General features: G+C 45.8%; 1 protein-coding gene across 3 annotated transcripts in view; it reads left to right on the top strand.

The window, feature by feature from the left end:
• Window positions 1-18,051, top strand: part of TBCD (tubulin folding cofactor D) — a 2,437,462-nt gene that overhangs the window by 1,249,933 nt on the left and 1,169,478 nt on the right. For all 3 annotated transcript variants that reach the window (XM_078654702.1, XM_078654704.1, XM_078654703.1), the window contains one exon: window positions 8,373-8,430. In XM_078654702.1, the coding sequence (XP_078510828.1) occupies window positions 8,373-8,430 (58 nt within the window). The remainder of the gene's footprint in view (window positions 1-8,372; window positions 8,431-18,051) is intronic.

Below are 18,051 nucleotides of genomic sequence, written 5' to 3'. Positions count from 1 at the left end.
ATTTATCTTTATTTTCATCGATGTAGGTGGAGTAGTACTTTGAGGTGTTGTTGTGTACAGTTTAAATGAGATAAATATCCTGCAGATTGATTGTAATTTTTGTATATTATGTGCATTTTAATGAAATGCCACAGTCAAATTTTTGGTATTTTTTTATTCATTTATAATGAATATTTATTGTACTTTTTGATTTTTTGTCTTAGGTAAAATACTGCGTGTTTTGTTTGCCCATTGTCCTGATGAGACCTGAAACTGCTTGACAGGCCGAAACGCGTCGACAGTTTACCATTGATTTCGACACCTTTTGTTTGATTTAGAAGCAATATGGGATACATTCCCTAGGAGTTGGATTGACTTGAGGAGCCACAAAAACATTTAGTTGTGCTTCACTGACTCCTACATATATTTTTGGTGTTCGAAAAAGGAATTAAGGTTACAAAAGACATTACCAAATTTCCTTGTGTTGCAAATTTTTGGGCTTCAGACATAACCCATGGAGCAAGGGTCAACGATTGTTTAACTTTATTTGTTATTTTTCTTGTATGTCCTGCTGAAAATTATTCGACACAAGAATATATATTGTGTGATTTTTTGATGTGTATGATCAAAATACTGAAGATCTCAAAACGATTCTTTAAAGATTATTACATGAAGACTACATATCATTTATGTTTGGTTTTTATTTTTTCTTTAGAAAATTAGCCATAAGATGAACATAGAAATGGGACAGTTGATTGAGTCAGTATAAATGTGTATGTTGGAGATAGATAATTGATGGTATCTGTTTCCTCAAATAATTACGTTTCAATTTGAATACCTTTGGCATCACCTGTATTTTGTTAGTAATGCAGGAGAGTGGCAGCCCCCGTCAGCGTTTCTTCCGTGGTCCACAATGGCCGCCACCTCTTCTTACCTCTCGAGGTTTCCAGTCGCCCTGGCGTCTCCAGGCGTCAGTGCCGTGCAAGTCGCCCCTTCAGTCTGCCCCTCTCTGCTGCTCCCAGGGCTGATATAGGGTGGGGACAGGGGCTCTCCGCTGTTTCCTTCGTTTTCTTCTGCGTTCACTTCCACGCCAGTGCGGGAGACCTATAGCTCGCACCAGCGTCTCTCCCGCGGTCTGTGGCGGCCGCCGGGGCTTCAATATCCACGGCGGCTCCGGGCACGCCCCTCACGCTTCGGCGTCTCCAGCCACTAATTACTGGTGCTTGGGCCGCCCGCCCGCCTCTCTATATAGTCCTTAGGTAGGGGGTTCTGTGCTCTGTCCGCTGTGTTCGCAGAAGTGAGCAACAGCCCTCAGCAGTGCCGGCTCCGGGTCTTCGCTCTTCGCTTTTCCGCCATTTTGCCTGCGCTTCCCAGCTCTGGGCGGAACTGGAAAAAACACCTCTAAACCGCCGCGACCTCTTCAGTCTTTCTACCGGAGCCGCGCCGACTCAGGTATATACCGCCACATCTACTGTTGGGCGGCGATGGGGGATCTAATGCCGGTTTATTTCAGGATTAATGTGGGTCTTTGACGGAGCTCCTCGCTCACGCGTCCTCCACCATTGGCCTCCAAGCCACGCCCCTTCCCTCAGGGATATGCCCTTTGAGGACACATGTCTCTTCGTAGACAAGTCAGACTCAGCGCTGGAATGCTGTAAGGACTCGCAGGCCACAGCTAAGTTCTTTGGGTTCTCGGGTGCCCCACATTCCCAGTCTTCCTTTTGCTCCTCTTGTGGAGCCTGAAGGGGTTTTCAACTGTGCCAACCTTATCCCAGCCACCGAACCACGCAAGCTTCCCAGCATCTCTGTGGGGGAGGGGGCAGTCCCTACAGCTATTACACGATTCACAATCCGGTTTCAGAACGGGTTTCAGCACTGAGACTGCCCTCATGGAAGTCTCTGAGACGATCCGTGAGTGTGTGGATAGAGGCGAGGAGGCCATGTTGGTCCGCCTCGACCTATCCGCCGCTTTTGACACGGTACCCCATGTGATACTACTGGATCGTCTGAGTCAGATAGGAATTGGTGGCGTTGTGCTGACCTGGATTGACTCTTTCCTGAAAGGACGATCTCAGAAAGTTTTTCTTAAACCTTTTAAATCAGAGGGTAAACCCCTCCTTTGTGGTGTTCCTCAGGGCTCCGCCCTGAGCCCTTTGTTCTTTAATGTATATCTTGCCCCGTTGGCCAAGGTGGTGGAGTCCTGGGGGGTCAGAGTGATCTCTTATGCTGATGATACTCAGCTTGTGTTTTCGTTTAGAGATCACTCTGACTCCGGCTTTGCCATTTTTTGCCAATGTCTGGACAATATATGTTCCTGGATGACCACCAATCATCTCAGGCTTAACACCGATAAGACGGAGGTTTTGTTCTTTAATCAGAAAACTTCGCTGCCTGCTAGCCTATGGTGGCCAACGGTGCTTAATCCTCCTCCCACCCCAGTTCAAACAGTACGCAACCTGGGCTTCCAGTTTGATAACGCTCTGTCATGCAAAACCCAAATTAACAAGGTCACATCCGCCTGCTTCGCGAAACTACGTATGATCAGAAAGATCCTTCCATACCTTCCCCTGGATGCCCGTAGAACCATCATTCATGCCTTAATTACCTCTCATCTAGATTATGCCAACAGTCTCTATGCCGGTGCTCCTCTGTACCAAATTGAGCGTCTGCAGATCGTGCAGAACGCGGCGGCGAGATTGATTGGCAATATTCCCTATCGTCAATCGGTAGCATCCTACCGTAAGAAGCTACACTGGCTTCCTATTGCTTGTCGCATTCAATTTAAGATGTTGACTCTTGCCTTTCGTGCCCTTAATGGCTCTGGCCCAGGTTACTTGAAAAAGCGACTTGTTTTGTCTCAATCAGTCAGATCCCTGAGATCGAATAGTCTACGTCTTCTGATTGTCCCTCGCTTTCGCCGTTCCAGAATGGGCGGTAGAGCGTTTGGTGTCTTGACCGCCAAACTCTGGAATAGCCTCCCATCAGACCTGAGATTTATCTCCTCTGAATCTATTTTTCGCCGCAAATTGAAAACATGGCTGTTTTCTTCTTCTTAAATCTGACTTCCAATTGTTCTCCTTTCTGAGCCTACAGTCTCTAGCGCCGGGACACCCCCTTTGGGGGTAGCCGTGCGCTCTACAAGTTCCATAAATAAATAAATAAATACTGGCCTTGTGGATTGGGTAGCCAGCAGTCTGGTCCAGCCACCACCCCCGGCAGCTGCAGCCTCCAAACCTTCCTATTCTTCCACTTTTAGATCATGGCTGTCCAGTTGGTGGCAGGATTCTCCATCACCTCTGGCATTCCCTAACATCAGACAGGTGGGTTCTGCAGATCGGCCCAAGGTGCTTCTCCCTCCGCTTCGAGGCTATCTCTCCCTACATGCCACTCTTTTACAATCGTCTGACAGAGGATTATCTGTCCCTGCTCCGGAGGGAATTCATGGCTCTCTTGGCCAAGGGAGCCGTAGAGAGGGTTCTGGTGCATGAAGTAGGCTGTGGTTGCTATTCCCAAAAAAGGACAAGGGACTTTGTCCTATCTTAGATCTCCAAGCCCTCAACTACTACCTCAAAAAGGAGAAATTCAAGATGCTCATGTTGGCTCAGGTCTTGTCTTCCCTAGACCTAGGAGACTGGATGGTAGTATTGGACTTTGCAGGTTTCTTGTTTTCACTTTCCTGCCTGCCCAACGGCATTACCTAAGGTTTACGATAAGCCACAAGCATTTTCAGTCCAACGTGCTCCCTTTTGGCCTTACCAGCGTCCCTCGAGTGCTCACCAAGCTGATGGCAGTGGTTGCAGCTCATCTGCGCAGATCAGGGGTGCCAGTCTTCCCCCTATCTCAACGACTGGCTGCTGAAGGCGGGCTTGCCCCAGGCTGTCGTCTCCCACCTCCAGGCTACAGTGGACCTCCTGCATTCACTGGGGTTCACTTTCAACCTGCTAAAGACACACCTGACTCTCTCTCAGACGCTCCCTTTCATCAAAGCTTTTCTGGACACAGTTCAGTTTTGGGCTTATCCTCCAGAGCGGCGAGTTAAGGATATTCAGACTATGTTACCGATATTTCAGCTTCTATCCTGACTTTCATTGAGACTCACTCTGAGGCTGCTGGGCCTCATGGCCACATGGCCTCCTGCATCCTGCTAGTACCACATGCCAGATAGCATATGCGAGGTCTGCAGTGGGACCTGAATCTCTCCAACATGGTCCAGATCTTGGAGGGAACTGCAAAGGACCTTCAGTGGTGGCTAACTAATCGCGATTGGGTCAGAGGCAGACCCCTCTCACTTTCCCAAACAGATCTCACAGTAGTGACAGATACATCACTCCTGGGATGGTGCGGCTAACTGGGAGAGGTGGTGATCAGAGGTTTCTGCTCTCCAGCGGAATCCGGACTCTGCATCATCCTGTTAGAGCTCTGAATGATCCGACTGGCATTAAAAGCCTTTCTACCCTTCATCAAGGGAAGGACAGTACAAATGTTCACGGATAACACCACCACCATGTGGAATAGCAGGGCACTTCCCTGGTGGGTCAACACCCTGAACACCAGGGTGGACAAAGTCAGCCGTCGATGCCTAGCGGATTCCGAATGGCGTCTCCACCCAGAGGTGGCGCAAGGTCTCTTTCAACAGTGGGATCAGCCTTTGTTAGATCGGTTTGCCTCCGCTGAGAATGCGTAATGTCAGCAGTTTTGCACATTGCAGTTTCCAAGGTGGTCCTCGCTCGAAGACGCTTTTCTTCACAAGTGGAGCTCACGCCTCCTGTATGGCTTTCTGCCTATTTCACTCCTTCCCAGAGTTCTCAAGGAGTTCAGGAACAACTAGGACCAAGTCATCCTTGTGGCTCTGGACTGGGCACGGAGACTCTTGTATCCCGAGCTTCTGAACATGAGCATTGATCTTCCAATCAGGCTGCCACTGTCGCAGAAGCAGGGGAAGGTGCTCCACCCAAATCTTTTGACTCTTCGCCCTCCTTGCCTGGAGATTGAGTGATGGCAGTTGATAGCTTTCAACCTTCCACCCAAAGTCTGTAATGTTGTTCAGGTACGCAGGCGTCCCTCCACCAAGATGGTATACGCCTGCAGATGGAAAAAGTTGTATCATATTGTACAGAAAAGTCTATTGACTCTCTTTCTGCCACCCTTTCTAATTATGATGTTTTTATTTTGACCCCTTCTCCTCAGGGCTTTACTCTGGGCACTCTGAAAGGGTATCTTTCTGCCTTCTTGCGGCTGCCGTACCAACCCTCCTTATTTAAATCTCGGATTGTAAATAGATTTCTTAAAGGTCTTGTATATATTCAGTTTTTACGTCTTTATTGCGAATATTCTTCATAAAAGACAAAATGTTTACATTCATATAAATAATAACAACATTACATAATTAATAAATGACATTATATGAAAATTAAGCCTAAAGAACAGTAAAACAAAAAGAATTGAAAATTGATTAAAACCTCAACCTCTTGTATATATGTTCCCACCATCCCCTTTCATTGTACCTCAGTGCGACCTTAATTTGGTTCTCACATTTCTAATGTATGCTACATTCGAACCCTTACACAATTGTCCGATCAGGCTGCTCACCATCAAAACAGCCTTTCTTGTGGCCATTACATTGGCCAGGAGGGTGAGTGAGCTGCAGGCTTTATCATCCAAGCCTCGCTTCCTATCTGTTGTTCTGGACAAACTGATGCTTCGCACTAGGGTCTCTTTCCTGCCAAAAGTGTTAACACCTTATCATGTGGGTCAATCAGTCACCTTACCCACTTTCTACGCTGCTCCACAACTCTCTAGAGAAGAGTAGCAACTCCACCATCTGGACCAAAAAAGAGTGTTGTCTTTCTACCTTGACCGCACAAGAGAGTTCCTGATGGACCACCAACTCTTGGTTGGGTGTGTTGGTGCGGAGAAAGGTCGGGCGGTTCAGGAACGTAATATCTCTTGTTTAGTTGTTCTCTGCATCAAGATTTGCTATGCACTGGCAAAGAAGCAGCCTCCTGAAGGCTTAAGAGTTCATTCCACCAGAGCTAAGACTGTGACCACTGTTAACCTGTGGTGTTCCAGTCCTGGACATATGTCATGCAGCAACATGGGTGTCCCTGCACATGTTTACCAAGCATTACTGCCTGGACAGTCAGGTCCATAGAGACAGACACGTCACCCGTTTGGTTCTGCAGGACTTCTTAGACTAAATTTGTCGGCAGACCCACCTCTGGGGATAATAATGCTTGGGTAACTATTCAGAGGTAAGGAATCTACGACTAGACGTCTCTATCAGATGGACAAGTTACTTAACTTTGGTAACGCCTTATCTGGTAGAGACAATATCTAGCCATGGTTCCCTTACTGACCCACCCATCCTTACCTCTCTTTGGCCAGATTTCTAGGGTAAGGGCTGATCCCTTTCACGGCCCTTGTTTGCATACACTAGTTTCCGTACTCTTCATGGCGACGTGCTTCTGGCTTGGAAAGTCATGAAAAATAACGGATGTCAGTGCACCGAGGTGGCGCCTATATAGGTGAGGTGGACTGTCACTTCCAGCGCTTATGATGCCCTGCAAAGCCAACCGACACCACTCACTGGTGCACAGGAGTACTGCTTATGTATGAAAAATCTGCTGGATCCAACCTAACCCCCGGGGAAATTCAAAGGTAAGGAATCTACGGATAGATATTGTCTCTACCAGGTAAAGTGTTACTGAAGGTAAGTAACTTGTTTGTCACATGTGTATGACTTGCTTATGTCTCTTTGGGTAGTAGCAGGGGCCTACCTTTGCATAAAATAACAGTTTGAATTCTCCCTACTATTGAAATATGCTCATATTGGCTTTGAACAAGTTCTAAGTAAAAATTCTTTAATTTATACACAGATTTCAGAGTAGATCCGCAGATTTTGCTGCCCCACAAGGTTTTTAAAGTGAAAATGTAGCTAAACATTGCCAAGTATTTGCTTGGAATGTTCTGGCCCAGCAGTGTCAAAACAGGCCACTTTGTGCCAAATAAAGTATTTTGGAAATCACAGAATTCAGCCAATCCAAGATGCAATTATTTCAAAAAGTGTTTTCAGGACCTCTCATCCAGTGAGATGCACTCACAGGAAGAAATGTGACTATCGCTCTAAGGGCCACATGTATCTTGCGTTTTACTGTTCGTAAAAGACCTGATTTGTGGCATTGGGTCAGTTGCGACCAGTGAAATGCATTTTGGTATGTTTGAATTCCAGTTTTGTTACCAAATCGCAATTTGGAATTGCGAATACATAGCGATTCTGTATTAGGAAGGTGTGTGTTTAGGGCATCCCTCCTAATACCGAATCACAGCATTAAGTAGGAATGTTTTGCGGCTGAAATGCAGTCACAAAACATTCACATTTTTCCACCTACTTCAGGTAGGTGTAACCCATTCGCAAACACCAAGGGGTGCCCAGGGGACTCCTTCCCCATTGTGAATGTTCGTAAAAATATTTTTTAAGAGCATGCAGTGGTCCCACGGACCACTGCCTGCTCTTGAAAAATGGAAAGAAAACTTTAAATGTTTTCTTTTTTAAACGCAACCTGTTTTCCTCTAAGGAAAACGGGCTGCATTAAAAAAAAAAGTTTGCTTTATATAAAAGCAATCACAGACATGGTGGTCTCCTGACGCAAGAAGGCCACCATCCCTTCCACCTTTCTAATGGGTCGCAAATTGCTACCTGCTTCATTAATATTAATGAGTAGGTCGATTTGCGATCCATTAGGAATCACTAAATGAAACTCTTGGAGTTTCGTACATTCAAATAGAAATCACCTACTTGTGATTCGCAGAGAATCGCAATTAGGTAATTGCAATTTTAAATAATGATGCATGTGGCCCTAGATTAGGTGATTGTGGAATTTTGGTGCTATCAAAATGCTTCCATCCTACACATGCTCAGTAGAGACTTTATAAAGAATTTAATAAAAGACACTGAGTAAAACGTCATAATTCAAACATATTATAGTAAGCACATGCCAATTTTTGTGCACTCTTGATTAAAGAATTACCTGACAAACTGTTACGGTGACTTGCTATTTCTTTCCTTTCAACCCTTATCTTTCCTTTCAACTTTCGAAATCTGGCAAAGAAATGCAAAGCACCTCTAGCAAACATTTTGGAAAGTTGAATGGAAGTTTGTTATGGGAGGCCAAGTTGTGAAAGGCTACACATGCTGTTGAAGATGGGTTGTAACATTAAAGGGTTGTCCCTTTTACCTTTTCATATTAGAAGTATGCCCCTGAAATAAGCTATTCTCGCACTGTTGTATTTTAAGTACTTGCCTTTTTCTTAAAATTATTTTGAGCAATTAATGCACTGTACTTAAAGTAGCGGTGGCTATTGCAATTAATAGAATATGTGTCTCTTCTTTACAGTGCATTGATAATTGCTGCTGTGTTTGATCGTGATGTGAACTGCAGAAGAGCAGCTTCGGTGAGTTACTATATATTTTTTTCTTTTCAAATAATTTTCTTGTTATTCACTAGTTTAGACTTAATTATCTGTTTTTAAAGCATTCAGTAGAATACATTGGTTATTCTTCGCCGATGCGAGTCTAGAGGTATTTTTCTTTATCCCTAAATTCAGATCTTGGATTTTTAGTAGTTGTTGAGATCCCTTTGCTAAGGTCCGAGTCAATGGCGAGTGTACATTTCCATTCAAAATTAGGCTGGCCCCTTTCACCTTTCCTTTTCATACTAAATATAGAACCCCGGCCATCAAAGTGAGAAAAAAGGATAATATCAGGTATGTAAAGATAAAGGAATTCTCACACAAGATCCGCAAATTTGTATGGGCCGGTAAAAGGCTTAGGTTAGCTAAGAAAATCACGTTCTGCCTTGCGAAGGAGAGAGGGCTTGGCCTCCCGAACATAGTGAATTACTCCCTCAAGCCCCAACTACACTACATCGTGGAGTGGAACAGATGAAAGAGCAAGAAATATTGTTGTGTTATTGAGAAGACGATTGCAGGGGCACACACATGGAAAATATCATGCTTGCCTAAGAAATATTGGGCTAGGGCCTGTACTTCTGTATCCAGACTAGATATACGCTGGCGGTATGGGATATATTAACAGCTTTGCCGCGGCCGATATTCTGCCGCGGTGCCGAAAAAATGACGCGTGCGCAGTTTGGACCGCCGCCGGTCGTCCTCTGCACACGCCCACCGTGACGCATGGATTTAGATAATGACAAAGAAATGGCTCTTTCTTTTCCATCCTCATTCAGGCCATTCATTAGTAACTTCAGTTTTAACACCTGCTCCAGTGGAAGTGAAACTTGTAGGATGGCAAGGGATGGGATGCAAGTGAATAGGGCACTTTATCATCTGTGAGTGCCTGAAGTCCTTCGAGTAAATTAAAGTTTGATTATGGGGTGCCAGAAAAGGAGAGTGTGAGATGTCTTCAGGTTAAAAGATAGATCACACAAAAATTGATTAGGGCGTAAGCATGTAGACCGAAAACTACATCCAAATAGTGGCATTTCACTAAAACTGATGGTAAACATATGCTATCTGATACAAATCGAATCCTGACCCACACCCCCACAAACAAAAAGAGGCCATGACAAAACAGGTGGAAGACTGAAATCAGGAAGCCACTATCAAGAAGGGAATGGAGCCAGGCGTACTGGAGAGCAAAAACAATGGGCGCTTACCTGGCTAGAAGAGAATCATTAGTAAAGATTGTAAAATTTGTACTTGACTTCTTTGAGGGTGCGTGCATGAGATACGTCCACGCGCAGAGTGTTGAAGCCTACCAATAACATCCTCCATCTGAAATGTCACTCCCCAAAGCTGACAAACTGGGAAGAGGTACCGGGTGACAAACTTGATGATCAACATCAACCTCTTTAGATTCCTAACATAATACTTAAAGCAGTAGACAGACTGATATACCAACCAAACTCTCGTAGGAGAAAGCTAATATCACTCCTGCTATGTGCTTCTAAGCAAATCATGCCAAGCTCTTGGGAAGCAAACAAGTTTCCTAGCCATATTAGTCCATCAAGCAGTATTTGTAAAAGCGTGGCTACTCACCCCAGGGGGTATCCAGGTACTGTGCTGCAGGTATTAGTTGAAGAACCAGATCTTGAGTCCCTTCCTGAAGTGAGGGTGCAGTGCGGAGGTGGATTGTGTTCCAGGCTTTGGTGGCGAGGTGGGAGAAGGCGCGTCCTCCGGAGAGACAGCGGTGGATATGTGGTGTCTGAGCGCGGTGTGCGGAGCGGAGGTTTTTGGTAGGTTGGTGGATGAACAAGCGATGGTTCATGAAGGCTGGTCCTTGGGTGTGAAGGGTTTTGTAGGCATGAGTCAGGAGTTTGAAATGGCATCTCTTCTGGACGGGGAGCCAGTGGAGGTCCTTTAGGTGCTGGGTGATGTGTTGCGGATCAGTCTGGCAGCTGGCGTTCTGGATTGTTTGGAGTCTTTGCATGAGTTTGATGGTTGTGCCGACATAGAGTGGGTTGACATAGTTTAACTGGCTGGTGATGAGGGCCTGCGTCACAGTTTTCCATGTGCTAATAGGGAATCACCTGAAAATGTTGTAGGCTGAGGTGACAGCATTGACCTGATAATTCATGGAGAGTTTTCTGTCCAGGATGATGCCAAGGTTGTTGGTGTGGTCTTTCTGCATTGTGTGGGGGGGGTTTAGTCCGAGCTCCGCTGGCCACCAGTAGTCGTTCCAAAGGGTGGTGTCTTCCTAAGATCAGAACTTCTGTTTTGTTCGTCTTGAGCTTCAGGCAGTTATTTTTCATCCATTTCAGCCATGGGTCCTCGTTACTCAGGATATTAAAGCTAATTGTTCTACGTCACTCAAATAAAAGGGAAAGGATTCGAAACAGTATGGGAATTCATGCTTATGATTCTTAGCAACTGAATTTAAATAGCTAACATGCCCTAGGTTCTTAAGAGTGTTGCGGCTCACATCACAAACAAAGAAGGGGTCAAACCAAAAAGTCTAAGTAAAGGCAAAGCAGTAGGAGCCTAAGTTCTTCAGAAAGATAAACAGGTGGAACGAATGCTTGTAGTAAGACTTGCTAAAAGAGATGCTGCATTGGACAGACATGAGGATAGGGAAGAGACAGGGCATGTTTGAAGGGTTGATTGGGTGTTTATTTCTTTTCATGTTGTTTAACATCTGTCTCGCTGGCCAGTGGCTGTAAGTGGGAGTATGTGTACCTCAGAGACTGATTAAATAGTAAAAAGAATTGTTCCATAAAAATCTTTGGTTGAGATTTGCAATTAAAACAAGTCTTGATTATTTTGCAGCCTACTCTGCAAATTTTGCAGCCTCCCCAGTGAAAATTACACCCACGGGGCCCTATTATTGAATGGTGCAGTGTCCCACTTAACACCACATCAAACACTTTACCATCCGCAAACTAGCACAGTGTGCTAGATCACAGCAAATGATTTATTTCCTGTGCAGGCATGAACCATACCTACACTGGTAACAGCGAATTAGTGAACGACAGACGAGCAGATTTAAGGTGCTAACCCACCTTTCACTGTACAGGGAGGGAGCAAGGTGGCTTGACTTTAAAGAAGGCAAGGGCAGTGATCAACCTGTAGGCAGGTGTAACGACTAAAGGCTCCCATCTCTAGGTGGATGTCTGAGTGGTCCCTGGGACCTCTGTTCCCCTCTTCCAAGAGGTGGCTTTGGGCGGGCTGTGTGAGCACATTGACTGTGCCACCTCAATGTGGCACACAGTTCATCCCCAGAAACCTCCTGTGCCGCTGCGCCTACTTCTGTAGCACAGCACAGAGGTGAAATGTTGCCTTATTTGCACAGGCCATGCACCCTTGAGCTGGCGATCGTAGTTTCAGCGCGATCTTCACTACAAAAGGGGGTGTGCTAGCTTCTTTGTACCCATTCTATAATACCAAAGTGCCCGTGGGGGCACAGAAAGTGGGCGCACAAGCCCATTGTATCCATAGGGCACTTAGTGTAATACAGTCACCGTTGAATACAGATTGCTGGGGGTTCTGTATTCACAACATTAAAAAAATTGCAACTCATTCCACCATGTGCATCTCCGGATAAGGGCAATGTGCTAAGAGCATAGGGTATTCCTAATCCGCAAATGTGCACATAGCATATGTGCACTATGTGCCAGACCAATTTGTGCAAGATTTTACCCCATGAAAACTGGACATGCAAAAAGTCCTGGTGTGCACTATTTTGCACCAGAGTTGTAACACTGATTTTACACAAAGGGGAGTTTGCTGCCAATTATTTGCACGTCATTGCAATTGAGGCCTATGTAATTTGAGAAACAAGTACAGAAATCATCCAGGCATCCGTTATTTCAACTAAACCCGTTTGTGCTAAACCTTGCACTTCGTTCCTTTCTTCTCTATTAAACTTACATTTACAGTTCCTACGGGATGGGAGCAGTAAACTACTAAAATACTTTTGCTATGGGTCTTCAACGCTAGGGTGTTCAGAGTTGGTTAAAGATGAGGCTTTGAGTCAGCAGGCTCCATCTTGGGTTATTTCTTGGACATTCAGGTGTGTAATCTGACACTGTAGCTATATTTGTAATTTCCAACTAGTTATTTTTGCTAGCAACCAACTGCTGTGGTCTACTGTGAGTCAGTCCTCTTGAAAAAGTTGGAGGGAGGGGGTGGATTTGATCCAATTATTTGTGACACGGGTCTCCCAGCAAAACATGAGGAACCTGATATTCTCTTTGACTGAGCAGCAGGCCGTCCCATGGATATCATTTAGGGGTCACAAGGGGTCGCAGACCCGGAAGCTGAGATCGGCCGTGGACCAGGGTTCGATTCCCCACCTCGGCGGGTCTCGGGCTCAAAATTCCACGGACTCGACAATTCTCGCTCCGGTGCCTACTCGACTCACGGGGTCACACTCTGCGACTCTGGGCAATAGCTTGCTTAATCTCCACTACGGCCCCTCGCGGCGGGATGCCTGGCTTTCACCTTGTGGATACCCTGCTGGGGTATCTCACAGGGGAATACCAGGATGGGTTCCCTAAGCAAGCGCCTTGAGACCCCTGGGTGATTCGTGCGCTATATAAGTCGAAATACATTTACATTTACAGTTGCGACCCCTAGCTTGCCTCTTGCTTCTCCTGGCACTGCCTTTGAGACCCCTGGCCTCAAAGGTGGCAAAATCAGTGCCAAGAACACAAGGGCATCTCGCATTATCAGTCATGCTCTGACATTTTTTTAAGACCTTTATTGCACCATTCTGCAAGAACACAGCTTCTGGCCTACAACCCAGTGGCCCGGCCGCAAATATTGAAACATACGTTCATCCAGTTATCAGAACACAGCCGTGATGCCGACAGCCAAAGGCCCGGCGGCGTAACAAATGTTGAAAAAACATAATCAAACTTGCAGTATCGATGACAAATCTCCTTGTAGCCTTAAATTTTTCATAGATCATAGTCAACTTTATTAGCTAAACAAACCCCCCCTAACAATCTTGGGATCCCAGTTGGACAGCTACTCGAGTGATGAAAGACAGAGCAAGGGAGACGAGCGGGAATCACAGGATCATGGAGATACTCACAGTATGTATACACCTGAAGCATTACTTAAGAACAACCAATACCTGCTCCAATGTAGGAGGACATCAAGCAGCAATAACAGCAAAGGGAGTGTTGTGCATCTGGAGAAACAACAGGCTCACGCCATGATTAGCATCAGAGGGGTTCGAACAGATGAGCGCCAACTGCCTGGCAGTCTGCAACACACGAGACAGTGCCTTTATGATTAGGGCAGCGTGTCATGATAAAAGCACGGATCAAGGTCAGTCATCATCAGAGAGCTTTGCCAACATGTATGTGGCATAAGGTCCCCAAATATCTCTTGGGCGTGAGCCAGATGGCAGCTCTTCATAATAACATGTCAGCTGATCACGACAATACGCTATTTCCTGTAACCAAGTTTTTACATCAGACGCCCTCCTCCCTCCCCAGCAGGCCGCCACTCTGCGCTTGGCTAATTGTAGCGCTAATGCGACCAAGCGCCTTACACCCAACAGCATACTAGACACCATGCCCAGCAGACATATGCGCGGGTCCATATCAACCGTCACTGACGTCATTTCAGTCAGCGCCACTGTCACATCTGTCCAGAACGCATACACACGGGGACACACCCAAGCCAAGTGTAGAAAATTGGCTACATCCATCCCACAACGCAAACACGCAGGTGTGTCACGGAGCCCATATTTAAATATTGAATAATAGTTTATTATTCACTATTAGTGTATTAAAAAATGGAGCAGCAAGATCTGGATCTTCATTCACATTTTAGGTAAGAGAAATAAAATGACTTTAAATGTATATTGTGTGCTTGCATGTGGGTGAGTGAGTTTATGTGAGAGCGTTTATATGTGTGAGCATGAATGTTTGCATGTGAGATCGTGGTGGTTGTCAAAATGAGTACGTATAAGTCAGTCTGAGTTAGAGTAAGTGAGAGAGTGTGAATGAGTGATTGAGGGTGAGTGAGTGCAAGACACTGAGTGAAAATGCATGAGTGCAACTGAGTGCTTATGAAAGATTGAGTGTGAATAAGTGAATGTAAGTGAGCCTGTGTTGTTGTCGCTGTTGGGCCTAGCATGCGTCTTGGCTTATAGAAGCACCTTTGGCATAATGTTGCCACTGGCATACTGGAGACAATACTTGCATATGGGATACCCTCATCAAACTGCTAGTGCTGGCACAGAGTAGGTACATTTTGTCACGGGGCACCCATAAAAAAATGCCAGCGCTGGCCTACTGGAGGAAATCTTTGATATAGGTATCACCTAGGGCAAATTGCTGGTGATGGCACATTGGAGGAAATTCCTGACATATGGGAAGACAATTGTGGAATTGTCATGGGACCATCCATGACAAAGTGTGGTCCACAACATGACATAACCTTTTTCACAACTCAATTTTATTGTTGAAAGCCGATACAGATTCAACGTCCTGTGGAATCCCAGCAAAAGATAGTGATAATCCGCATTGATTTCAATATTTTCCATAATAATATATATGTGTTGATTTAAAAAACACATTAAAGAGAAGAGAAACAATACGATTTTAACAACAAACAATAGTGTCATAATAATATCACTGGTGGCATCTAGCAATCTAAGTCATGTAAGTCAAAGCAATTAAGGACACATGTAGGTTAGGTCCTCATCCATAGCGTACTGCTCAGGCCCCCCGCTCAATCAGCATACATTAATGGTCCGGCCAGCGAGAGAAAGGGAGAGACTCCTCCGTCTGTCTGTCTCTAGAAAGGCCACTCAGTCTCATGCACCCACTCGGCAGCTGGCTGTATCCGAACAACACAGACAGCCCAAGGCTGCCCCAAAAAGCATCCCACACCACAGCTAGAACTCAGCTACTAGTCTTCAAGGTGCTGGTGCCTCATCTGGGTGAGAGTGCCTCATGTAGGTGAGAGCCTCAGATAGGCATAAGAGCCTCAGCTAGCCAAGAGTGCCTCATGTAGTGAGAGTGCCTTGTGTAGGTGAGAGCGCCTCATCTAGGGACGATCACCTCCTCTAGGCGAGAGTGCCTCATGTAGTGAGAGTGCCTCATCTAGGCGAGAGTGCCTCAGCTAGGCAACAGTGACTCATGTAGTGAGAATGCCTCATGTAGGTGAGAGCACCTTATCTAGGGACGATCACCTCATCTAGGCGAGAGTGCCTCATCTAGGCGAGAGTGCCTCATCTAGGCGAGAGTGCCTCATCTAGGCGAGAGTGCCTCATCTAGGCGAGAGTGCCTCATCTAGGCGAGAGTGCCTAATCTAGGCGAGAGTGCCTAATCTAGGCGAGAGTGCCTCATCTAGGCGAGAGTGCCTCATCTAGGCGAGAGTGCCTCATCTAGGCGAGAGTGCCTCATCTAGGCGAGAGTGCCTCATCTAGGCGAGAGTGCCTCATCTAGGCGAGAGTGCCTCATCTAGGCGAGAGTGCCTCATCTAGGCGAGAGTGCCTCATCTAGGCGAGAGCGCCTCATCTAGGTGAGAGCGCCTCAACAAGAAGAGATTTCTTCATCTAGGCAATAGAGCCTCATCTAGGTGAGAGTGCCTCATGTAGGTGAGAGTGCCTCATGTCATGAGAACGCCCCATGTAGGTGAGAGCAGCTCATGTAGGGAAGAGCACCGTATCTAGGTGAGAGGGCCTCATGTAGTGAGAGCACCTCATCTAGTGGAGAGCGCTTCATCTAGTTTCATCCTATGCATCTATCAATACATCCTCTACATCCACTCTCTTATTTATCCCAAACCCCATACCACTACTTTGATTGCCAAAATAACCCTTTCTAGACTCTCTCCTACTCTACCCCTCCTTGCATCATCTGACACCTCTTTTTACTATACTGATCCCCTAAAACAAACCTTTCTAAACTCTACCCTCTGATTCCTCCCCTCCAAAACTCCTTTTTACTCATCCAAAAGCCTCCTCCTACTGCTAAGACCTAAAAAAAAATCCTTCACTCTTTTATCCCTCCACTATCCTTTTCAATCAAAATTAACAGACTAACATGTTCACTTCTCAAATTCCATATTCAACTATACTAATATACTACCCACATAACTGAATAACATATCCTCTACTCAAAATACTTCATATTTATACTATACTAATTTTCAACACTAATCCTTTATGGGTTCCGGAGTGGCGTGCTACTCGCCAGAAAAGCGCATCAACACCCATCAGGGCTAACAAGTGCTATAAGAATGCAAATCTTTCTTCCCCTTTTATCCCTCTGCTATCCTTCTCACTCCAAGTAACTGACTAATATCCACCACTGAAATTACTTCATATTTTACCATATTAATTCACTACTAATCCTTTATAGGGTTCCTGAATAGCGTGCGTCAAAAGCGCTATAAATACAAACCTTTGTCCTCCTCTATCCTTCTGCTATCATTCCAAATCCAAATAACTGACTAACCTATCCACCACTTAAAATGTACTTGCATGTTTCACTATACTAATTCAGCACTAATCCTCTATGGGTCCCAGAGTAGCGTGCTATTCGCCGAAAAATCGATTTGACGCCTCGTCAGGGGTAGTAAGCGCTATATAAATGCAATTACAATACAATACAATACAATACAATTAACCCAACAATTCTTCGACAGCAGAGACATAGCGAGGAGGTTCTAAGTTAAGTCCCCTGTAATCCGCCCACAGCTTCCATATCTTACAATGTTTCTGGGGGCACCCTCTTGCTGTAAAGACCGGGCTTTCTAGACCCATACAAAAGTCACATCCTTTCTTCCAGGTCGCAGCCAACGGCGGAGACTCACTCTTCCATACCCTAGCCACATAGCGCTTAGCCAGTGTGAGGCTTAGAAACAGCAAGTGGCGCTTATATCTATTGCCACCTAGTTCCTCAGTTATATGAAGCATAAACAATCGAGACATGGGTTGTATATCCCATCCCAGGACCTCAGAAAGGCACGCAGCAACCCCTCTCCGAAATCTCGATAAGGATGTACACTGCCATATTGTGTGAAAGAATTTGCCTTCAGCTGCCCCATCGCAGGCATCCAAGGGACGCTATCAGCCCGACCGCCACAGTCTATACCTGGTGAAGTATACCCGATGCTGGTATTTGAATTGGATCAGCTGCAAGCGGGCACCTATCACTGCGCTATGTTGGGATTCGAGCGCCTCCACCCTGTCATCCTCATCAAGGGGCCCCAGGTCCAACTGTCAGGCCTCCCGTGTTTTATGCAGTGTGGTGGGGGTGTTATTTATGAGCGTACAGTAGATCTTAGCTTTTTTGTGATCCCCTAGATCTCCCATAAAGACTTTGGCCTCAATGGGGTTAAATCCAGGTACTGTATCTTGTTGCGCCAAATATGGGGAGAGGGCATGTCTCAGTTGTAAGTACTTGTAAAATTGTGTGTGAGTCATATTAAATTCTGTCTGTAGGAGGAGCCTAGCCTGCAACCATGATGGCCGCCTAAACCCTCGGCTCCGCCGACCCTCTCGTTTTCCCTCCGAATAGCTACTGATCCTGCAAGTTATCCTGTGACCGCATTGATGTTTCGAAACCGGGAAGTGATCCTGACTCCAAC

The sequence above is a fragment of the Lissotriton helveticus genome, chromosome 7, assembly GCF_964261635.1.
Source record: "Lissotriton helveticus chromosome 7, aLisHel1.1, whole genome shotgun sequence".
Lineage (NCBI taxonomy): Eukaryota > Metazoa > Chordata > Amphibia > Caudata > Salamandridae > Lissotriton > Lissotriton helveticus.
The sequence above is the reverse complement of the archived record's forward strand: the minus strand, read 5'-3'. Positions and strand labels throughout refer to the sequence as shown.